Below are 25655 nucleotides of genomic sequence, written 5' to 3' on the forward strand. Positions count from 1 at the left end.
TTTATGTATAAAGTATACAAGAAAAATGAAAAATATTTCTGTTGAAATCTATGGCTAAAAGTAAAAAATCAAACGGTTCTACTTTTTCCGTAGATTTCATTTTTCTTGGATTTTTTTATGAATATGTGTTAGGGTGGTCATTTAGTTAATACCATTTATCGAACTTACATCTGATAAAATTTGACCAGGTCTGACAAAAAAAAAAACAAAAATAGCAAGTATTGTGTAAATCGTAAATATCGCCTTCCAATAAGACTCCTGAACCAAAACAAGCATGCCAACGTTTAATCTAATTTTCTAGACATTTAGTATATTGTAATCTTCGGCTGGCGTGGCCTTCAGTGCCTTCAGCAAATTTTGGTTTTTTCGGTTTCGGTTCATTTTTAGAACGGCGCTCGCTAGATTGTTGGACAATTTCAACGTCATATGCCGGATCAAATTTGATCACATGATATATTCCATCAGTACTTAAAATAATTACAATTAATTAGAAACTATAAAAATTAACGCAAGGTTGAAATTAAATAGAAAACATAGTTTTTAGTTTTTCGATCGTAATTTTTTTTTATTGAAAAAGGTTATTTATGGAAAAACACATCGGGCAAATGGCCTCCACGGCCTCGAAATTTGCGATAACTATTTTGCATAAATGTGGCTGAACTTCATTGATGCAACGTTCAATCTCCGCCTTTACTCTCAATCCGAACCCAGAAAAAAAGAATAAATAATTTTCGCTGCTAATCGACACACCCTAATTTCTATTTCATGTTGTACACTGCATAAATAGTGTTGATTTTTTTACAACAAACGCTATAAATAAATGAGTACAAAATGTTTATTTGGCTTTTTTGCGCTTAATATGCTCACCTGCGGTATATTTAACAAATTAACTTGAATTAATTAATACAAAATTTTAAATGCGAATTGATTGCCAGTAATTTGTTTCGTAAAAACTACATTTTAACATGAATTATAATGCATTACAGAATATATATATGTATATATAAGTCACCTAACATATACTGCCACTTAAGTGCTCTCAAAATTGGAAACATCCATAAGTTCATACTAGAATTAGATTATCGCCTATAACTGTACTTACAGTGAACCTGAATGAGGAAGGTAGCATTCGCGACTGGCACCAGACCGTTATCGGCATAGCATGTGTAGGCAGCCATTTGATGTCGAGTGATGTTCGTGAATTTCAAATAAGGCCCGCTAACCGATGACACTGAAATCACAATTGAAACATTTTGGTTATTAAAGCATGCCTAGTATTATATCTATCATATATATAGAGTAAGTATATGTGTATAATAAGTTGAACTGTTCACCAGCGGCAATTTCGCGCAAATCCCTGTATTAAAACAGGCATTTCCACGATGAAAAAAGCTATTATAGACTCGATTATACTCACTTTCAACGCCGTTAATATTAATTGTACGTCCGTCATCGCGTCGCCATTCAATGTGCGGCATCGGATTACCGCTGGCCGCACAGCTGAGATTCAAAGTCTTGCCCTCCTCAACGATTACGAAGCGTTCTATGTGCGGCGCATTCAAGTCTGCAATGACAACAGAAGTTTATAATTTAATATTGCATGGACTTTTTCGATAGTTAAGTAGCTTAAAAGAGATTGTAGACTTGTTTACCAAAAACATTCCGGCGATTAATTAATTCGCACAAAATATATATATCTAATTACGACGACCGCAATGTTACAATTGTAAAGTGAAGTCTCAAAGACAACATAATTGTAATGACTCATTTTGTGAGTATGTGTGTGTGTGAAAGTGAAGAATAATGGAGCGTAAAATTAATAATAGATCTGCTGATAATATCTATTGTATGTAATTGAGGAAGAAATCGACTGTGCTTAAAATTAACTAGTAATGTTATAATTTATATTCAGCTGCTAGTTACTTGATTATTCATAATTATGCTTGTAAATCGAATGAAAACCAAAGTACAAGTATGTTTGGTACCTGCTTTATATAGAAACTTAAGCGAGTCTCCAACTGCAACAAGAGTTGAATAATAAAAATATCTGCGCAAATATTTACCCGCAATTGATGGTGGGATGAGTAAGTCATTGGAAAAACTGCCATTTAATAACTGCACTTTCCATGCATTAATTCCTGGTATGCCTGGGGTTCCATCTTTTCCAGATTTTCCTGGTCGACCGCGGGGCCCAGCAATACCTGAATCCATAAATAAATAATTAATTTTTTATTAAGAAGTTGAAAAAACCTTTCAATTTTTTTTTATTTGCCAAACACAAGACAATTGGCTTAGGTTTGGTTAGGTCGTAGAGTTGATCCTGTCAATGGATTTCACTTTAGCAGCTGTAAATGTTGCCCCTTTGTGATACCCAAAAACTTCTAAGATTGGATCACCAGATTCATATAGATCGACGAAGCGTTTCGAGCCTAGCACGAATTTGTTAAGGCGGTTAATATCAATCCCAGCCACTTCACTGGGTTCGTTGGAGATGTATATAGCAAGATATTTCATTCGCAGTCTGGAAAAACTTGGCAATAGCGCAGAAAGTGACAAGCTGACCTTCACCTCGCTTTCATCCATACAGCTTTGGCAAAAAGCGTTCGACAAAATATTGGACAGTGTCCAGTCAGAAAACCTCCAAATGCGGTGAGACTGATTTGGTAAGAGCTCTTACGTTTAAGTCTGGGTCAAAAGGATCTCTCAGCTGCACATGTTCGGGTTGTTGAACAGCGCTTGCCGAGCTTAAGGGACGAACATAGTTTCAGCGCTAGAACGCAAAAAGACAGCAGAGTACCTACTGACTATTAAATATTTCACTTTCCAAAATTACAGAGTCACCGGTACACATTTTACGAGCAATACTTTGACTTGAAGCGTTAAATCAAAAAAATTAAATTTGTAAAAAATTAATAAATGCATGGAAATATATTTTGGTGAAATATTAACTACAAAACTCATCGAAAATCTGGAAGAAGAGCGATCGTACTGAAAGCCAAAGCTGTTAGACTGATCCTAATCCTCTCTTATTGCTATAAATTTAGTTGTATGCAGTATGAGAAGTCAACGTTAGGAAAACGTTTTCGGCACTATCCCGTTAGGCACCCTGTTAATTAAACCATCTTCGTATAACATTTCCTATGCAAAAAGAAACCAACGGAGCTAAAGTGCAAACTCAGTAAAAAAATATTAAGCACTCCAAAATTCAAATATAAAGTGATGAAAGGCGTCAGCAATCCTTTAATTCAAATTACAATTTGCATTCACTACCCCAGCCAATTCTTTTTATGTAGCATATTTTTGGCAGTCATCAACACTTCTTTAAATTGCAGAATAAGTTACCGCCACGTTTTCAAAACTTTTACTGCAACAAATCAGTGATGCAGACGACGAAAGCGAGGAAAGTGCAAAACAATAAACAAACAAATGCAAACACAAACAGAAACTGCCAGCAAGAGAAAATAAAAGGGATAAACATAAATAAGGGAAAAAGTAAGGAAAAATAATCAAATTCACTTTATACCAAGTATATGATATATATGTAAATGAATAACAAGGGCAAAAAATATAAAGAAAATAAATTAGGGCAAAATGAGAAAAGTAGCTACGGGGAAGTGCCCAAATTCCGCCTTAAGGAAGTAGCCACTTCGAATATTCATTTGAAGTACCCTAAAACTATGCAACACCCAGCAATAATTTTAAACAAATAACGGAAAAAGTAATTTTAGTAACCGAAAAAATACTAAAGTCAATGTGCTAGAGCGAGTGATGTGATATGCGCCAATACCTTTTATACTCGCATTATTCCTTTGTATGAGAATGTGTATGGTAAATACTCGACTAAAGTAGGGCAAAAGTTGCTAAATCATAAGATGGACTCACTTCGAGGGCATACTTGTGAAATAGCAACGGATTTTGTTATTTCAGTAGTGACTGAATCAGGATGATAAGCGAAGCAGACGGAAATCGTAGATGCAAATGAAAGCTCGAAATGAAAACTCGCCAATTCGAAGCAAAGTTTCAGCTAATGGAGCATGTACATCGTACAAACAACCGTGTATATATGTATATATAAATATATGTAAGTACTTTGAAAGTCTTATTATTTCAGGAGAAATTTTATTTCAAGTCACTTAAACTTATGGCGTTGTAAATGTCTACTATTTTATTAAAAATCACCTATTTGCAACAAAAGATTATAAAAATGGTCGGCAGCTGGTGCAAGATACTTCAATATTTTTCAACTAACCATAAATCAAAATACATACATAACATATGTTTCTAAAAAAATATGATCAAACCAAAAAAAATTAACGTATTTTCTCTTCTAAAATACCTTTCAATCCTCTCTCTCCTGGTGGTCCCTGAGCTCCCTTCGGTCCAGCTGCACCATCTTTGCCGTCCTTGCCATTTAGTCCATCTCGACCATCCAAGCCGGGTAAGCCATCTTTACCGGGTATGCCGTCGGCACCAGCACGCCCAGGTACACCATCCAAACCGGGCTCACCCGGCACACCATCACGTCCATCGAGACCGGCACGACCGGGTATGCCAATATCACCTTTCGGTCCACGTGGTCCAATCGGACCATTCGCACCATCGACTCCCCTCGGACCTGGTAGACCAACATCGCCGCGATTACCCTTCGGTCCAGGAATTCCGGGCAGCCCTGGTGATCCTGTCGTACCTTTGGGACCGACTGGACCCGGAGGACCTTGAGGCGCAGGCGGACAATAGTCTTGGGTACCTTTGCAGAAACCAGTTATGATTTTTTCCTGATGAAAGAGCAAATTTACCCTATTATTTTCATATCTACAAATATCGCTTAACATGTAAATAAATTTAAAACATTCGCCTTTTAACTGTTGATACTATCACTTACCGGTACTCGACAGTAGGTATTTAAGTAAATCCACTCGTCACCGCCGGGCGCAGCTCCTTTCAGTCCTGTACGTTTGCGTATTTCCTTATCCTGCTCTTCCAGCACTTTGCGGTGATCCGGGTTGAAAAATTCGATAAAGGGATCAGCTAAAGAGAAATAACCAAAACAATAAGTGAGCTCAACGAGACTTTAAAGCAAGTAAAGGCGATGATACAGTATTCAGTACAAATGCCGGAAGCAAAAAAGGTGTAAATAAAAAAGCACAGGAATCAAACCAGACTCACGGCGGCAAAAGAGCGAAGTACCAAAGTGTGTGTACTAAAGCACCGGAATCGGGAAAATTAAGCAGCAAAAAAGAGCTCAGCAATAAAATTGCGAACTGAAACTCAGCTCCAGCCTGATAATATGGAATATATCAAGCACTTGATGACACAGAATTATTGCTGAGTGGATAATTTCGATGCCAAGAAGATTAATGAGTTTTCCCTTCATGAAATCACGTTGAACTATTTGTTGGCAATGGAAATTTCACCAGTTTACTTTAAGGGTATATAAAGTAGAAGAAAATCGAACTGATAAGGTAAAGGTAAAAGTGCAGTAAATAGCATACCTTCACACGTGCTGATTAAGCAGTAAAGTCAGAGAAATATATTCTGAAACAATACGCGTTTAAGATAGAGATTAAGCGTCTATACATATAAATACAGTGTATGAGTATAAATAATAAGTTTGTTTAAGTTCTAGCACAATAACTTAACGCTAATTTTTCATAAAATAGGTAGAATGTTAGGTCAATATAGAGTAATGCATAAGCTTAAGAGCGATAGAAATTTCAATTAGTGGCCGCTATAAAATGTTCAAGATTTCTTACTAATGTGACTGTGGAACTGTGTCGATAAAAAAAACGTTTAATACATCACGGCCATACAATTCAAAGTCCACACCTTTAACGAAATTAAACTAAGTTGGCAATATTATGTGTTTCATATTTAGATGCATTTAAACTTAATGATTCGAGGTGTGTTTTACACCACTGGGATTGTTGAAGGGTTTGTGCCACATTGCGTATACGTAACTTGCATAAGTATTAAAGTGAGAAGATTACATTATTTCTGACTGCCACCATAAATTAACTCTTACATAGGCAGAAGGTGCTACACGCTTGCAACGTATTCACGCTTAGAGCACGGATTTTGCAGTAAGTCTTATTATATGACTTTTAAGTTAATTAGATAGTATATTCTAGACATCATTGAATTTTCTTAATAGAAAATAAAAACAAACAGTAGCACGCAAAAAAATGCTGTTAAATAAATAACGCTCCACTAAGAAAAATACCCATAAATAACGGCAGGTGGAGCAAGCGTGAATAAAATAAATAAATAAATAACATTTTTCATTTGCATAGCGCTTTGATTCTCTTGAGCGCCTAACTATCAAGCACACACTTTCTTCACGCTTTTAGCAAACTTACATTGCATAGAAGCCGGCGCCGAAGTAATATCACGACGTACTCTTCTTGCCACGCGACTCGCGCTTCCCTGCACCGCAACGGTTTCTGCGTCATTCGCGGCTGTTAGGGTGTCTGCAACGTGTCTGACATGTCCAACATATTTGCGCTCATTTCTCACCAGCGTTCCATCGTCAGCTAACATCGTTGCTGGCTTTTTTTCTGCCGTCGCTCGAATCGCGCTGCAGAAGGAAACAGTAAAAAATTATATAAAATAACTTTACATAAAAGCATATAAAACGTTTTTAGAAGTTTCAGTAGTTCAGTTATAGCCGCCGCTGCGAATGGTGTGACAAATTCTGCGCATAAGAAAGTGACATTTGAAAATTAAGATAACAATTTCGTTCGATTACAACTTAAATGTTTTGGAAACTTGCAGAGGAATTCAATTAAGATTTCGAAAGCACTAGAGTGGTCAAAATTTTTAAGGGTTTCAAACAACTTGAATGCATGAAAAGTTCAGTATATGATTTTAATATTAATTTTACCTAAATCCTATTTTCTATAATCTAATTTTATATTGTAATAGTTACATTTTCGATTTTTTTTTTTTTGCATATCACCCACAGTATGTCCTACGCTTTGAACTGTCGCTTAAAAGTTTTATCAAATCCCTTTATCATCAACTTTCAGCACATTAATTAACCTCCGCCATAAGCTGTGTGCTGAAAATTACTTGTTCTTTCAATTATCATTCCAGCAATTGCTTTCATTTCAAAGCATTTAATTTAGAACTCCAACAAATTTATTCAAAAACATTTGCTGACATAAATATTCAATTAAATCCAAATGAGCGTTTGCTTCTACCGAGAATTCGCCTATAGCCGCCAGTAATAACACCGGCAAGAATGTTGAATTTAGAGACGCTCGTCACTGCTTTAGCTGTGTGTGGCACAGTGTGTGGTATATGCATGGTGAATGTTGTGTCATTCATATTCCATAAAATGTGGAAGAGAGGTGTCACCTTGAACTTGGCATACTCAAAGAACAACACGCACTTTCGGCTATTTTTAGATATATGTATGTGTGGAGGATTTTATACTATGCAAATAGTTTTAAGGTTATTGCGATAGCGCTCGCCCCTCAAACTCTCTTCTAAGGAGCTGAAAGGGAGCAGGGTACTAACGACACGGCATATTAGATAATATATTAATAGCACAATTAATATATGGCACATTATAACAATACAAAGACTATTTAGCTAGGTTCACTTATTGAATAATTAATTTATAAATAAAAAACTCATTTCAAAGTTTTTGAAAATCGCAGAAATACTATTAAGAGTAAATAAATACAGAAAGTGGTGCTCTTAACTAACTTGGATTCAAAACATTTTGAAAAGAACTTTAATTATTTTTTGCCCACACTTTATGGAAGCGAGGAGAGAAACGCTTCACACAGTACATAAAATACGAAACGTTTTTAAACTGCCAGACAATTTCAGCACTATTTTACACCGACAAAATTAATAATTTGGCCGTATGTTCCCAGACGCACAAAATAATTACTTAAATCAGTAAAACCATAATCATAAACTCAGTAATTGAGCTATATAGACTGCAAAAAATGCCGAAATTAATTTTGATAATAACATTTTACTAAATTAAACAGTTTACTCAATATAACTTAATTATACCTTAGCCACAGCAAAGCGTGGTCGGGGTCTCCTAGTACTTTTGGTAAAACGCATTTAAATATAAATGCTAAAAAGTGAACATAAGGCATGTTTCTATATATGTCTACATTAGCGATATGCCGAAAATAAATCGATTTTTCAAACTAGTCCACTTCTGGACCAGAAGTCCAGTGGAATTTACTTTTCTGATGGCTATTTTTTTATATTTGTAATATTAAGCTTTGAACTGACGTCACTCTAAATGATTCTTACAATGGGTTCTGGTAAGGCTCGAAGGAAAGGTATAAATTGTTTTGCTGCTTTTTACCAGCATTAATTTTCCATTTGCCACCCACTATATTGATAGCATTTTAATAAGCCATTAATAGCCCCAAAGACAACCAACGTCACCATTGGTGCAGCACCTGTCATGAGTAAAAATCAAATTAGTCACGCTCAAATATCTCCCACGAACTACCCGACAGAAGCCTCAAACACCACAGCTGGCGAACTGCGCTAAGTAGGCGTTTGTTGAGTGTGGCAAATGCAATTAATCATCGCCTGCAGAATAAACTCACCAGGGCAGCAGTGAGCGTTAAATTCTGTGGTGTTCCAGTTCACTACTTACCGTTGCTGGTAGCTATGGATCGGCTCAGCTGCACCGTATGCGACATTGTGTCCTCTTGTTGCCTGCTCTTTTTGTTTTCCCTCTCGCTGGTCCAGTACTTGCGACACTATGCCACGCAGTACATGCTCCGATGCGAGCAATTCACGTTGAAATTGCTCGCGGAACACAACCAAATTTAAATTCGTGTCTGTCGGCGTCATCGCCATTGGCATTTTGCTATTGATTCTCGCACTATTATTGCTGCCGACGGAGTGCAGATGCGAGTAGAAGAGCACCGACAGAGTGGCCACGGCCAGAGCGAGCGTGCCTAGGCACATATACACCGCATACAATGAAGTGGGTGGCGGCGCATGTAGCGTTGACGTTGAAGGCGTGCGCGGGTTAAACTTGGGTGTGAAGGTAGGTGCTGTCGCCATTGCAGAACTGTATACACTTTTATTCACACAATCGCATTCACAGCAGCAGCCAGAGTGGGACGTTGAAAGCGTGGAGGCCTTCGAATGTAGCTGGCGGCATTCAACATTTAAAAGCGCGTGTTGGCATTTTTTACATTTCGCCGTCGATTGCAATTCCTCTGCCGCGAGTTTTGTTGCAATTTTGGTTTTCTCAGCTGTGGCAGTTATTGTCGTGCTGTTGGCTACAAAATCGAGCAACATATCGTCAATGAGATTGGCCGTCGAACTGGACGTTGAGCTAGCGGTCGATGCTGTTGCATCAACTAACGATAGCGGTGCCGGTGGTGTTGCTGGTATTGTCGCCGCTGCTTTCATCTCTGCTTCCGCTTGTATTCCACCTTTCGGCATTGTTACATTGCCACCGTGTATAGCCTCTGCCCCGTTGTCAGCAACTTTAGTAACAACTGCAGCCGCCGCGCGCCTTTTGTTCTCCTTTTTGCGTCTTTTGGCTGCTTGCCCATTCATTTGATTTATTGCCAGAAACATTTTCGCGAACTAAATTCGTTTTCCAGCTTCGACACAATTCGTTCAATTTTTATTGTAATGCTTTTGTTGTTGTTTTATGGCTTGACTTTGGAAGGTGCGCTGTTGCCGCAGTTTAACTTTGTGGCACTTTTTCAGTCTCGTTTTGATTTGCTTTTTCGAAGCGATCGGTGAAAGAATTTTTGCAAAGGTAAATAAACTGAAAATAAATAGTATAATTTTAGTAAAAATATCTCATATATATATAAAAATATTCTATTGGCAAGCATTATATAACTATACAGTTATTTAAACTAACAGAATTTCTATTTAGCACAAACTTTTAATTTTTCTATTTATATTTATCGTATAGATTAATCATCTAAATCTATCGCATTTAATTCACTTGCAAGTTGCAAAAAACCCACTTTTTGTGAATTTTTTTGAAAAGAAATTTTATTTAAAATATAATTAAGAAAAATAAAATAGAATTGCAGAATGATGGCTTCCCAAAAAAATTCGTTTTTTGTGAAAATATTTACACTCCGTTACGGCTTAACAAATCAAAAATGTAATGAACAATCTTAAGCGGAAACAACGCCTTAAATGAAACTGTGCAAATGCAAATTTAGAACCGTAGAGACATCATTCAGATCTTCTAACATAAAGTAAACAATGATACATCAATTAAGATCGTGATAACTTCAATTAATTAACATAAAAGTAATTATACATGGAATGTAGATGTCTCAAATGCATCGTTTAAGGTTAGATTCTACTGTCAGTGGAGTTAGAGAGAAGAAAAACTAACTGAAAAACGCCTTTAAGCTCTCATCACCTGCAGCTGCAAGTGCGCAGCAACATAGAGAACTCATGTTGCCAACAAGCTGTATCATGGCTGCCTTTGACAGGCGCCAAAGGCTGAATGTAACAAAACAGCTAACTAAGTAAGCAAATGAATTCATGTAATTTTATTTTCTGTTGCCAATAGAAGCGAATCTATTAATTTTGAAACACGTGGCATGTGGCACAACAATTGCAGTCATTGCAACAGTGTGTTGACGACAACAGAGACAGAGTGGTAAATCTAGTCAGCTAGTGTTGTTAGCCCTTTTTGAGTTCTCATTTTAAATTCAATTATACACTTACATCTTTAGGTACTTGTATATCTAAGATTTTCTTTCGTTAATAAATGTTTATTCTCGTCAGTGGAGTACGTGTTACCATATTGTAAAAATTCATGATTGGTTTATAATAATTAAATAATTCAAGTTCGTTACATAAGTTACATTTTGGTAATAAAGCCATGGAGTGTGGAAAAGCTAAATGTAGTAAAAATGCATTTAAAGCAGAGAACTTCCGCAAAGACGAAAAGATTGTCGCTGATTAAATACACGGCGGTGAATAAAAATAATATCTCAGATTTTTATAAAATTTTACTTTCTGTTTGCACATTTAAACCACTAGCATTTGCGTGCCATTTCTGCGGAAGGCTTCACACTTCCGTAGAAGTTGCGCCTTGGGCATCGTTAGCGTAGCTAAATCAAGCGTGTTACATATGTGCTCCCACCCTTCACTCACGAGTTGCTGTGGATATGTGTGTGGCTGCTGTGGTGCTTGGGCGGCTGAGACCACGCTGTTTCGAACGCTTACAGTAATAGGATTGAAAGGCGAAAGTGTTAGGGTGTCACCAAGTAAATCGATGCCATTGAGAACTTGATCAACTAGAAATGAACTATTCAGGCGAGCATTAGTGATGTAAACTCACATTTTGTTATTGCAATCGTTAGCGGAACTCGGATTTGTGCTTTCACTTATTTATATGTTGGTTTGGACCAGGACTCACAATTTAGATGAGGAATAGTAAATAAAATATAAATAAACACTCTTTGAATATTCTCTTACCTTCGGCCTTAGTTGTAAATAAGCAGACTATATATTGAATCAAATACAGTATGTATGTATATCAACAAACTGAAAAAATGGTATGGTGTCTTGCTTTTGCACCATAAAAGTTTTTAGAGAAGCCCCATCCTACACCCACGCTGCCAAAATATTGGCTTGAAACAAAATATTGGCAAAGTAACAATTCTCGTATACATCAACCACTTATTCCCACCATCAGCATTTTCGGAAACCGTTTGTTAGTTGTACATAATAAGCTCAAAATATTATTAACAAAATTAAGTTTTCTTTCATTTATATTTTGCACACCCAATTAATCGACCAAAAGGAAGAGAACTTCAGCCTTAAATAAACGCTAACAATATTTACGAATTTTGAGCGCCGCGGTCTTGCCGTTGTTTTTTCCAATTTCAGTGGAGGTGCTCCTGCCGATAAGCCGATGCCATAATTCATCAGTCCGAACTCAGTTTGTCTTTCACCAACAAATAACAACACCGGCAATACCTTTCGTCTCGCATTATTGCCATGCTGTGCATAACAATGCGGTTTGCCAACGATTCATTATTAAGATCTTTAATATAAAATATTTCTTTACATCACTGGGTATGGCAGTTTCCTTTTCGCACGAAATTCTCATCATCCCCTTGTGAATGAATGCTGCGGCTTTATGGACATTAAATATGAATATATATATATATAATAATATAATAATATATATATATATCGGAATGGTATGTGCGTTCACAGTCAGCTTTAATAGCAATGGTACACGGAAATTCAATGCGAATTATAATACAGCATTTGTTTTCCTATATATAATGTATTGTATAAATATTATGGGGATGCATTGCGGTGAATTTAGCCCTATTCGTTGGTACTTTGAAACTATTTATTTACATCAATTGTAATTCTAGTTATATATTGTTATTTTATATTCCTGTATACTGTACTTGCTTATGCATGCTCCTTTATAAATTCAACGCAATTTGCTCCTAAGATTGCCAAAAGATATACACAACCAAATGACGTACAATTTCTCAATATTCGAAATTTCACACCCGCATGTGACGCTATCGCAGAAAACGCTCACGCAAACGGTTTAATCGGTGATAATCGAATAAATCGTTTGATTGATTATTCAGATTTTTTATTGATGACAGCGACCAAATAGCAGCTCAAGACGCCATTACGACTTCAATACCACAAGGGGACAAAATCAATGACGAAGCGGTTGTTTTACCACAGCGCTTGTCGGCCAGCCAAAAGACCTGTGGCGGGAAGTGGAAAACCGCTGATACAGCTCATTTGCATAAGAAATTCATTTGCAAAAGCGAATATTTGTAGAGAAACAAGGACATGCCTGATTTCACGCACAGTGTGATAATCAAATAAAACTTGGTTGCACTTCGCAGTTTTGAGCATTATTAAATGCAAAAATTTAGATTTCCATTGTTTTGTAAACCAAGTTTACATATGTACATGTATATATATATATATATCATATGTATATATAAATGATCAGCGAGACGAGTTGAGTCGATTTATGCCATGTCCGTCCGTCTTTCTGTCTGTATATATTTTTTGAGATATCGATCTGAAATTTTGGAAAAAAGCGGCTCATTTGTCAGAATTGCCGACAAGCTGACCGATAAAACCCACGTCTTTTTTTATTTTATAGATATCTAGACATAGGACTTATATAAAACTTAATTATAATTCCTCGTGAAAATACAATAAGTTATTTTTAAGAGCACGTTTGTATCTACAAAAAGAGAAGCACAATCACTGTACACAAAAATGCGATTTAAAACCCGCTTCCGAACCGTGACGCTTTCAAAAGCACGTGGCGCATAAATGAATGTTAATTTTTTGAAATTCTTTCAATTTATTTGCATTTCGACACATAATTTGCGCTTTTTCTTCGCATTAATTTCATTGCTTCCGTGTGGCATATTTCGACTGAAGCATGGATATGTAGAGGTATTTTAATGTATTCACCAATTACACCTATTTTTGGGAATTTTCCTCTTTCAAGTCTGCGCCACAATTTCACCTACACAGTTATTCGTTTTCAATTTGAATTGCTTTACTTGAAATCGGATCAACATTGTCAGGAATTCAGCACGGGATCCCGAATTCAATTTAATTTGTGGGCAAATTCTTATTTGTGGTGTACTTGCCGAGATGCATCGTTTGGGTACTGTGGCAAATACCTGCAACATATAAACAGGTGATGTATTTATTGAGAAGCATAATTGTGGTTTGGTTCTAGTAATGTGTGTGCCTCATGTTGCATATGTATTGAAGGTTAATTAATTACATGATTAATTACTTTTGCTCTTTTTCGTTAATTGTTGGGCTGACAGGTGTTGTAACAGCCGCAGCCGCAAAATGTGTGTTTGACATGTCCTTGACATATTTACAATGCTTGACGAAAATTAAATGGGAGAACAGCCACTGGTTTTCACCACAAAAAAATACTCATTGCATGCATTGTAATAATTAATTAATTTAGGTATGATGTAACATGATGATGATGTACCTATGTGTCATGTTATCATCTTTTTGACAATAATTAAACAACATCCTAAATGTAGACAACACCTGATTTGTAAATAATAATGCATAATTGTGGAGAATATTATAAAGGGTTTTCATAAGCCTCCATGACTTTTTTTAATGGAACGAATTCGATTAACCAATTTTCGAGTACTTTTTCCACTAATTTAAATCGTATGTCATGAATAGCACGTTCAATATTGACTTCTAAAGCTTGTAGAGAGTCTGGTTTATTGCTAAAGACCAATGGCTTTAAATAACCCCACAAGAATTAGTCTAATGGTGTTAAATCGCAACTTATTGGAGTCCATTTAATGTCATTATTTCTTGAAATTATCGAATCTCCAAACTATTCTCGCAATAATTCGGTTATTGCACGTGCTGTGTGGCACGTAGTTTCGTCTTGTTGCAACCAGATGTTGTCAAGCCCAACTTCTTCCAATTGCGGCCAAAAAAAGTTGGTTATCATCGATCTATTTCTCTACCGCTCTTCATTGACAGTAACGATGTTACCAGCTTTATTTCCAAAGAAGTGCGGACCGATGACTCTACAAGCCCAAAAATCACACCAAACTATCAATATAGGTGAATGTAATGGTTGTTCATGAATAATTTTTGGATTTTCTTTGCAGCAGAATTGACAGTTTTGTTTATTTACCGCACCACTCAGACGACCATAAAATGGCAAAAGCACGAAAAGTCGCAATTGGAAAACGATTATTTTGATATTAAAATTGAATAATTTGTAAACATTTTTCTTGCGTATATCTCTCAATGAAGAAATTGTAAACATTGCTGAATACAATGAAAAAAACGCACGCAAACCGAATCGATAATTTTTTCCTCTAAACTGGGACAACCTTGTTCATGTGAAGTTTGAAATTTATATGTCAATTATTGCGTATTTGTCCGCTGTCCGAGGCGTAAAATTTGTCTGGCGATTTTTGTCATGGAAAAAATTTAACAACGAGCTTAAGTCATCGAAAACTTACCTCAGGCGAGTAGCCAAATCACCTCTGTTAATGACGAAAACATCGATAAAGTTAAAGAAAATCGTCATGTTGGCATACGAATGATAGCAGAGGATCTCAACATAGGTATTTTATGGGTCGGCTCAATTTTGGTTAACGTTTTGGATAAGAACTGTGTCAAGGCAAGACTCGTACCAAAAACGACATCGATTAGAGATCGGAAAAAAGATGCTTGCTAACGTAACTGAGAACCCTACCGTAAAACATTCTAGCGAATAGCGCTCCAAAAATGAGTCGAAACTGAAAATACCAAAGGCCTAAAGTCCTAAAGTCCTAGCCTAAGACTATAACAAGTGTACGGAAATTTCACGTCTATAATAAATATTTGTATTAAAATGAGTGAAAATGTAGGTTTTTTCTCAGTCTGGCTCAAATTTGATCGGGTTAAGCAAAGCTCTTACGCCATAAATTATACACTTAGCAGTATATACAAGTATTGTGTTAGATTAGACTGAAAGTTGAATTTCAACAATTCCAATGATAAACAATAATCAAATATCGTTTTAATTTCTTAGATAAGCGAAAAGTTTGTGGAATTTTAATACGTTAAAATTAAATTTTCCCTCCCCTTAGGAGGATAAATTTGTTTCATTTTTCACAATACAATATTTTAATATAAGCCGAAGGTAATTTTTTAGACTTATTAACAAACTTCGTAAAAACCGACACCTGACACCGACAGCTTTTTCCATATACATTAGCGGTTTAATATATATGTATGCAAGTGTGAAAAATAGCTACACTTTGTTGACAAATTTTTGTCCCTTCGCGAATAAATAAGAACAGCGAGAAACAAAGTTTTCACCGTAAACAAACAGAAATGACGAATTTTTTTCATTTCACGCCACCGCAGAAACTTTTTCGATTATATTTATCACTTCGCGCGCTTTATTTGTCATTTTCACATTTTCGCTGAGGGCACCGGGATTTCGAACACACGAAATGTTTAGCAAATATTGAAAAATAAAACAAATCCTAAACTTATTAGTTTTTTTGTCTTAAATAATAGCCATTATAGAAGCGAAAGTGATAATATTCATACTAAAAAGTTATATACTTTTTACACCCTGAACAAAGTTACTCGTATTAAGTTTGCCACGAAGTTTGTAATACCCAGAAGGAAAATATAAATATATAAATGATCAACACATGAGTTGAGATAAAGCTTTCATACAAGCTGAACGATCAAAATCGTGTACTTAAATGAAAATGTTTTTATTTGACAAGACCTTCACGAAATTTGGCATAAATTATTGTCCAAGTAACAATAATCTCCGAACATATTGCTTAGATCCGCCTACTGTTACTATTTTGTATACTATTTAATGTTATAAAAAATGCACCTGTGAAAGGTATTACAGCTCCGAAAATGTTCGATGTGATACTATGTAGAAGAGAGCATGCTTCGTGCAAAATATCGATTAAAGAACTTGTTTCTATTTGAATATTTCAAATTGACGCGAGTTGCGAAATGAAGAGACTACTAGCGAGAATTTGTAGACACAACCAAAATTGCTTAGACCGTAAGTGTGTCAAACAAGAGGAATAAACTGGAAAGAATGAGCATGGGGACAATTTTGATACTGGTAGAACATGCACTCAAGCAGAAAATAATTTATTACAAATGTTTCGTGTTCCATCCCACGGTGTATCACAGTGTGTGAGCATTTTCTTCGGCTATTTATGTTAATTTATGACACACAAATGCACAGTTGTGAGTTAATCTTCAATAATTCATTTTTATTTGAGTGCTCTCAGTTCTCCGAAGCGTCCCGTTTGCTGAGTTCCTACAAATAAACCGTCATATTTTACAGCATTTTCTATCTTAAAGTGGGTCTAGGCGAGCGCCCTAGTGTTCATGCAGAGTTTTCCGAAAATGTATTTTATGCACGAAAATATATTTGAAAGAAGCGCGTACACAGCAGCACACATATACACCTAATTAATGACTTCACTGACTGCTGCTTGCTGCTAAACTCTTAGCGGGGGCGGCATTCGGCTAGGGGTATCGTCATAATTTATTATGCTAGGGCAATAAAATATTTCAACAATTTTCTTTTTAAAATTTTCTCTTAATAAGCGTTTAAAGTTGGGCAACTACAACAATTTACCGAATAAAAGTATAATAAATTGCGATTTAATTTAATGTTTATTTAATATTTAGCGCAGTTCTATAAAAATTTCAGCAGTAAATTAAGTTGATTAATTCGAAATTTCCTTCCTGTAACGACAATATTTGAACATCACTTGCGCCTAAATGAGTGCAATCCAAGTAAACAACATGAAGTTGCTAATTGTAATTCTCTACTACCTGCGTGATTTATTAAGCACATATTCACATACACATAGTAGGCATAAATATATACGCACACACGTTCGCCAATTAGCAAATGTGAAGTGAATTGGCATACAAACACAGAATTTCAATTAGCACATGCTGACTTGGATTTTCGTTCTCATTCACGTATACGTGTGAATATATAGATATGTGAATGTATTTTCGTTCATATAAATATTTGCGTGTTTCTCAAAGATTTAATCGATGCACGTGTTGTCCACCATATGTATCATAAATGGCAGCTAATGCAGATCGACTTAATTATAATCAACGCCATCAATCACAAAAGGCGGAAAGAATATAATTTGGATGAAAGCTATCAAAACATATTTGTTTTGCAAAACATATGTTGATGACTAATTTATATAAAGGAGATCTTTAAGTTAATTTAATTTTAATGAAAAATAATGTCGGTAAAAGCTTTAATGGCTTCGTGCTGGTAAATAAATTTTTTATTCTGTCGAAAACTCTTCACTTAATGAAATGGGTGTTTTCACAAAATAAAAGTCAAAGTAACGCTTCATGGGTTTTAAAAAATACTATTCTGGAACAGTGCTTATATATGGTATATCCTGATACTGTTTCATTGAAAAACTGTGAATGGAAAGTAGTAGAAAGTTTTTTAAAAACGGTTTCTCGCAGGTTTTTTTTTTTAAGAACAAGGACGATTTTGGAAATCGTTGCATATGTGCTATACAATAAGAAAGTTCTTAATCAAGACCTTTTCTCATTATGGTAACAAGTAGTTCATTGTAAACAATCTCTGAAGGCTTCTATTAATTGAAAGCATCGTAATTTTTCAAAGTTAAATTCCGAGTCACAATTAAAGAGCAAAAAAATATCACAAAATGTTAGTTAGGAGAAATGTAATATTGTCACCATTCGAATATTAAGTCATCACTACAAATTATATCTGTGTAATATATTCGCTTAAAAGTGGCACAAAAGTAACTATTAAATTGTTGTTGTTTATCTTTTTGAAAAACATTCTCAATAATTCTTTGCTTACACACAGATTATTTTAATGCAAATATTTTTAATATAACTCGGGACAGCCATACAGATATTGCGACGTAAAATTCTCACTTACGATTTACTTAAGCATTATACCATGATCAAAGAATTGTAAGTAAATTGCGTAAGCTTAATTCTTTTAAATGAGATTTTTCGCTATCCAAAGATAAATCACAAGTTTATTTTTTATCATTCAGGAAAACACACAAAATAAGTTTTGGGTGAATTTGTTTTTATTATCAACGCTGAAGTTATATATTTTTACTAACACGAAAATTGGCGTCCGAAAAACCAGAATAACTTTTAATTCTTATATAGTGATCCAAGCTATTTAAAACTCACTCACTCATTTTCTCATTTTTAATTTGCCTTAAGCACAACATATATACATAGCCCTTTTCAGTGCACCTTTTCTTCCATACATTCACCAGACAGTGTATTATATTTAGTCTATTTCAAAATTTCTATGCAAATCATTTAATATATTGTACACAAACATAATTTTAGTTGAGCAGCTTAGTAAATATGAACTTTATAATTACCTCACAGCTGCTAATTAATCCTATAAACAGCTTAGAAAATTTTATCACACAGGTTACACTTATTATATACTAGATTTTTATTATTTATTATTATATTTTATTGTTTGCTGGCCTTTTAAAAAAATATATCATATACTATTTATCACTATTATATTCTTTGACTTATTTTCTGAATTTTAAATATTGACTTCATTGAATATAAAAATATGCTCACATTTGTTGCATTTTTAGCATTTCACAAACTTTTGAAAATACTTCCGATATTCACTGCAATTTAACACACAGCGCTCGAGCAAATTTCTCTATGGTTTTACCACTTTCACACTATATTCTTTGCTATAAGAGCTTCCGAATTTTATTCTCGACACAAAACTTCTTTTTTGTTGTTTCGCTTGCCTTTAAGTTTAACTTCACTTTAAATGTTCACAAAAATATCCACCAAGAAGTTCATAAGCACTGCACACAGCTTCTCCAACACTACACTCTCGGTTGTTTTAGCACAACTGTGTGGCTAATTGTGGGTGCTGACCCTTTTGTTGCCCTCAGCTTGTCGGCAATATCACCCGCACACAACACAACCGACAATCTTGAATCGCCGCCAACGATGACAGCTTCAGTGGAGTCACTAGAAGCAGCACGAGTGGCGCTGACAGCAGCGGTTGCTGTCAGTGCATCAACACTCTTACCACGTGTAGCTGAGGCCGATTTATCGCTATGACAGCTGAGTAGAAATAACACCACCGACACTTCAATGAGATGTGAGGCGCTATCGTAGACCGCACCGGCGAAACGTTCCAGGCTAATCCAACGCGGCACACTCATGTACAAGCACATACTGAGTGTGCTAAGCTGTTGCACGGACTTATTAGCGTACTCGTAATTTCGCTATATTTTCTGTTATTGTTAGCAATGCGTTAAGTGGCAAGCAAATGGCGTATTAGTTAATGCATGCATATTCATAGCTTAATATATGTATATTATTATGATTAATTTTGTGAAAACAGCGCAATGTTATCGCAGCTCAGCGTAAGCACTAGCGTATGTATGTGTAGCTGCAGTCACAATTATAGCGATATCACTGCAGCAAAGTGTGGACTTAAATTCACTACGCACGTCACGCTACGTCAATCACAATTGCACGTTGGACGGGCTCCCGCTACATGCCACTTCCGAGCATCCAACTCCATTCGCCGTAACAGCACGTCGCTGTATCGATTTGCTCTACCAAATTTCTTAAAACGAAAACCATGCACTTTTACTGGCGCCAAAATTTCACTTCACTCACAAAAATCAATATATGTAAAGTTAGTCGGGTTAGTTGGTCACAAGTGCCGTGTCGCTGCCGGCCAATGACCCAGACAGCTGTTGCACGATGGGGGAGTGTGAATTTCGCCTTCGTTTTCTTCACCCACACAAACTACTGTTATGACACGATTTCCACGCAAGCGCACGCACACACGCTCATATACATCTATGTATGTGTTGCATCACCGTTAGACGCCAAGTGGATTTTATTTTCCGAAGCGCAAACACGACCGACCGCTTTGGTGAGCATTCGCCAACTGACTGCTAGTGCCGTTGGACTAGGCCATACAAGTTGGCCAGCCAGTCGTCTGGCCATGGCCTCTGCTCCATATTTTCGCCGCAATCTTTCCGAGTTGTGGCGCTTTGTTTTGGTTTTTCAAACTTGTTTATTTTCAGTTTGCCAAGTTGTGATGGCGGCATTGTCACGTCAGAGACCGGCATTTCTGTGGAAATTTAAGAGCGAAGGCAGACGTTGCGCGATTTTGCATTTGAATAAATTTCCGCTGAGGAAATTTAATTTCCGGCTGCCAAGAGTGTTGAAGCGGCAGACATGACGACGGGTACTGGCCTTTTGCAATATGATTGGCATTCCTTGTGTCTTGCTATTGTTTGGTGAAATTGAATGTATGAAACATTTTAGTGCGGGAATTCATTTATAGTGCCTTAAATTTATTACATTCAATTATTGAGGGAAGAGAATGTTTAGTTCTTTATTTGACTATATAATCTAATTATTCCCAGCAGACTAATATATTTTGAGACGTTATTTCACCGCTTATAAAATAAATTAATCCAATGAGAATGGGAGTAATGGGATTTACAGCCAGTGAATTTTCAGTGCTAAAAATAATTATTTTTACCCCTAATATTTAACTGCAAGATTTTACTTCCCAGTAATAATGATTTTGTAAAGAGAGACCTTCTAAAATTTTCTAAGTTTCACGAATTTTTTTCGGAAAAAATATTGTTATTAAGGTATTTATATGTCGTTTTATTTTATTTATTAAATAAATAATTTTCTTTACAAACAGTATACATAAGAAGAAAAACCAAAATTCTCTCAAAGATTCCAAACATTTTCGCTTTCGCTTCAGACAGGAAAGCAAAGAGCATTCAAAGTCGTACAGCGCATGTAACACATTTATGTGTGCTCTCTCACATATTTATTTCTCTTTAAATAATACCTTAAGAGATTGTGAACGAATTGTTTGTTTACGTCGCAGTATATAGTATACAGAAAGACAATAATCAAAATAAAAAGCAATTAGAAGCATTTTTAAGACACGGATAAAGCAGGGGATGATGACTAATAAACAAAGAAGGAAAGACCTTGACACAGAGCACGTGCATCAACATGCGGTCGATGGACAGGGGAAAAAAGTCAAACGAATGGATAGTTGGTGTCAATCAAAATAATGTGCTTTCTCCTAAATGGACTATTTAATGACCATAAGTGCATAGTAATATATATATATACATACATATACATATATATATATATATATATACATGTATACGATATATATATACATGTATACGAGGTGTGTTCAAAAATTATTGAGAGTATTTTTTTATTTGTTTACATGGATAATGTTGTCGCCTTCGAAATAATCAACATTTGATATTATGCACTTATTCCAATCGTAGAAACACTTCTCAAACTCGATTTTTGGGATAGCTTTTAGCTCTTTCAGCGATGTTAATGACTTTACATTTACATTGAGCCAAGTCCACAACCTCTTTTAACATTTGTTTTCAATGATACTTTTACATTGAGCGAAGTCAACAACCTTTGTTTGCATTTGAGGTCAATGACCCTTTTATCTACATTTAGCCAAGTCAACAACTGTTGTTTATATTTGGGGTCAATGACCCCTTCACTTACATTATGAGGTAAATTATCCCTTTTTTTACATTTTATAACGTCAATGTCCCCTTTATATTGTTCAGATCGGACTACTTAGCATATAGTTCAAAAACAAGTACCTCTAAAGAAAACTTTTTTATTTCACAAAATATCTTCGCACAATTTGACATGGACCAAGGCAACGCAACAATCGTCGAGCGAATTGTTTAGATCGGATCATTGTAGAATATAGCCGGTCAGCATAAAGATCTCACGTTAGCTTAGTGTGTTTATTATTGATATTAGGTATTATTGTTTAATTTAAAAAAAAAACAGCTTTATTTTCTTTGAATTGAAAATATAAAAATAGTAAATTATTTTCAAATATGTTTTTAATAATTTTTTTTAATACATAATTGTCTTAATATCTAAACCCTGAGCAGTGTAAATAAAGTTTGCCACATAGTTTGTAATACCCAGTATCAAATGTCTGTGACCCTATAAAATATACTCGAGACCATATTTTCAAGAAATTTATGAATAAAACTCGTCTCGACATCTTGACATCTTCGACACGTTCGCACATTTGAAATTAAATTCCAAGTCAAATGCGAAGATAGTATGAATACTAATTACGAAGAATATGAATGCCTCGTAGGAATGCACTGAAATAGTAAGATAAAGTTTATAACTATAATATAATAAATGTATTGCTTACCTTGTATAAAAAATAAATATTTTCAATAGAGACCCGTCAATGATACAGTGCAATACTTAAATAATTTAAAACATTAAAGTGGGAAAGCTGCCACCTGTTTGAAAATTAAAAATAATTGATAAAGTAAAGAAAACCTACAGATCCAAGAGGGTTAAGAAAGCAAACAGCTGAAAATAATTTCGAGAAGAGTTTTCAATTGTTAAAACTTCAATTATATTGATAAATAACTGAAACATGGCAACAAAAGTTATAGTATCGTAGAATAATATTGAAAAGAAGCAAAGTTTTAATTGCGAAATTTATCTTCTGTCGAACATAGTTCTATGCACGGTAAGAACAGATTTTTTTCTTGCTGGGAATACCTTAGAATTTGCTTGATTTGTGAAGCAATATGTACCGAGTCATTTCACTGTCAAGTTTAACGTCCACATAACGTCAACCACAAACACAACTGTAAAGCTCAGCACTATTACTGTGTATAGTTAATCATAGTACATACAAGTATGTATATATAATACGTAGCTGTAGCCTCTCATATCGATTTAATTCAATAATGACAGATTACAGTGATGAAGATATGCCTACAAAACAGGCGTGGCCTTTTGACAGCGTATGCATCCCAAATGAGATGGAACCACTTAAGGTAAACATCAGTATACGCCTTTTGCTTTCCAACTGAATGTAGTGATTGTTTTCAGTAAAAATTAATTCATTTTGACAACTTATTTGTATGAAGTGGATGACACTAATACTAAAATGTATGTGTATAGCCTTATAATGCTTTTAAGGAGCCTTTTTTGTTATAGACAATTTGACACACAAACAAATCTGAGAATAAAACGCTGAAGATGAATAAATTTAGTGTGCGACTGTTAAAAGTCAATGTTATATTTCTAAATATTCTTGATTCTAATAGATACCGCACTTAACAGTTTTTTAGTTGACTAGTTTAGTTTATAAACTCCCTTAGTGTAATCGGCTCCCAAAATTTTAAATGCGTTTTTCCCGAAACGTTGTTTTCAGAGTGGATGAAGAAAATTTCTCCGAAACGGCTGAACCGATTGAATTGAAATTTTTACGCGACCTTCTAAGATATATAATATTTCTCAAGTCATGATCGAACGAATAAGATTTTTGAGAATAATTTCGATCTTTTAAGCTACTCTCAATGGTAATGGAATTTTTCACAAAGTGACTTTTTTGGGGAACCCGCCATTTTGTGAAAAAATCATAACTTTCATTAGTAATTCGATCATTAACTATACTCACCAATTGTAATAATAAATTAGTTTGGCTTTTCAGTTTTATATAACTTTAAGCAGAAAAGTCTTCCTCACCGCCAGAATCCTTTTTTCGGGGGTTTTCCTGTATGTCATGAATAACAGTACGTATAGACAGCCAATAAACTGCCAACGTCTACCCTTTGTCAATGAGCTTTTATTCAACAGCTTTTAATCAACAAACAGTTAGCACATGCAGCAACCAACAACAGGGTGACTGAACGGCCTATAAACATTAATGAGAGTTTAAAAAAGCGCTTAACTATGACATCTCCTACATGGTATATGATACAAAATAACAACAAAAAAACGCAAACAAGCTCTCCGTCCGCTTATTAACTGCATGCGCCGCGCTGCCTGATCAGCACACGTAACCACCGGCATAGTGACCGTCAACAACAGCATCCGCGCTTCATAACCCGCAACCGTTGCCGCCATCATAGTGAGAAAGAGCCAGTCTAATAACCAAGCGCTTTCTACTCAATTGCTCCAAGTCGACGCATTCGCAATATCTCTTTATTAGACAATAAGTGAAAAACATATCAGAGATTTGATTTATTTCACGCTGATTGTTGCGCCCATAAATCCCCGGCCAAATGCCATAAGCCATAAGCCCGTGAATAGTTATCCTTTTATGTAGAAAATAGCAGCGTATAAGTTAGAGAGATGGAGAGGGCCAAAAAAAAAGTGATTTATCATTGATTTATGTGTGGAGTTTGTGGGGATTTAATTTTTTAAACAATTAAAGGATCATAAATTATTAAATAAACATATGGCATTATAACGGTTATTGCAGCTAATATTACTGTTTTATAGCGAAATTATTGAATAAAGCTGGCAATAAATAATGTAAAAATATTTGCACTTCTCTATTGATCATTTAGAGATTTATTGGATTTTGGCACATTACGTGAATATTTACGCAAAGTGCGCCGCCACGAAGTGACTAATGGCGCCAGCACGTTTTCGCTTCAGGGTTCCAATTTTGAAGATTAGAAATTAGCGGATGTAGAGGCGTAAGCGTATGTAGCATGTGCAATATCTCAAAGTTATTTGATTAAACCTGTATTTAAATTATGAAAGGAAACCAATTGAAAGGTACTAAGTCAACAGAGTGTAGATGTAACCGGAGAGAAATGAGAATAAAATTGTTTAAAATCTCAGATTTTGCATTGTAATCAACAATGCAGCAGAGTTTTAGTCATGCGTTGACGGCACTAGACGCTGTATTTAAGATTGATGATATTTTATTTTTAATAAAATGTATTGGATAATAAGAAAACCATATGGCACGTGGTAAAACAAAATACTAAAAGGTGTCAACACTGCTTTGCACTAAAACTGTTCTGAAGTTAATAAAAGTGAACTGATTTAATATTTCTATAAATATTTTTAATAATCACAAAAAACACAAAGGTATTTTTTTTTTCATATAGTCTCAAGCAGTGATTATAAAGGCATATTGTTTCACTTTTGGAACAGTTCTAAAAATAAATAACAAATTTTTGTTCCTTAGAATGCTGCGTTATTTCAAGGAAAGCTTACGTAAACTGTCACAACTTCTA

At 35.2% G+C, this 25655-nt stretch overlaps 1 protein-coding gene across 1 annotated transcript in view; it reads right to left on the reverse strand.

The window, feature by feature from the left end:
- Nucleotides 1-20493, reverse strand: part of LOC106616261 (uncharacterized) — a 37081-nt gene extending 16588 nt beyond the window's left edge. Inside the window, exons 1-8 of the mRNA XM_014232878.3 lie at nt 18942-20493; nt 8636-9772; nt 6357-6574; nt 4883-5028; nt 4337-4775; nt 2064-2201; nt 1418-1564; nt 1103-1231 (exon numbers count right to left, since the gene is read on the reverse strand). Of these exons, the coding sequence (XP_014088353.2) occupies nt 1103-1231; nt 1418-1564; nt 2064-2201; nt 4337-4775; nt 4883-5028; nt 6357-6574; nt 8636-9576 (2158 nt within the window). The 5' untranslated portion in view covers nt 9577-9772; nt 18942-20493. The remainder of the gene's footprint in view (nt 1-1102; nt 1232-1417; nt 1565-2063; nt 2202-4336; nt 4776-4882; nt 5029-6356; nt 6575-8635; nt 9773-18941) is intronic.
- Nucleotides 20494-25655: the final 5162 nt, after the last annotated feature.

Source organism: Bactrocera oleae, chromosome 4 (assembly GCF_042242935.1).
Source record: "Bactrocera oleae isolate idBacOlea1 chromosome 4, idBacOlea1, whole genome shotgun sequence".
NCBI lineage: Eukaryota > Metazoa > Arthropoda > Insecta > Diptera > Tephritidae > Bactrocera > Bactrocera oleae.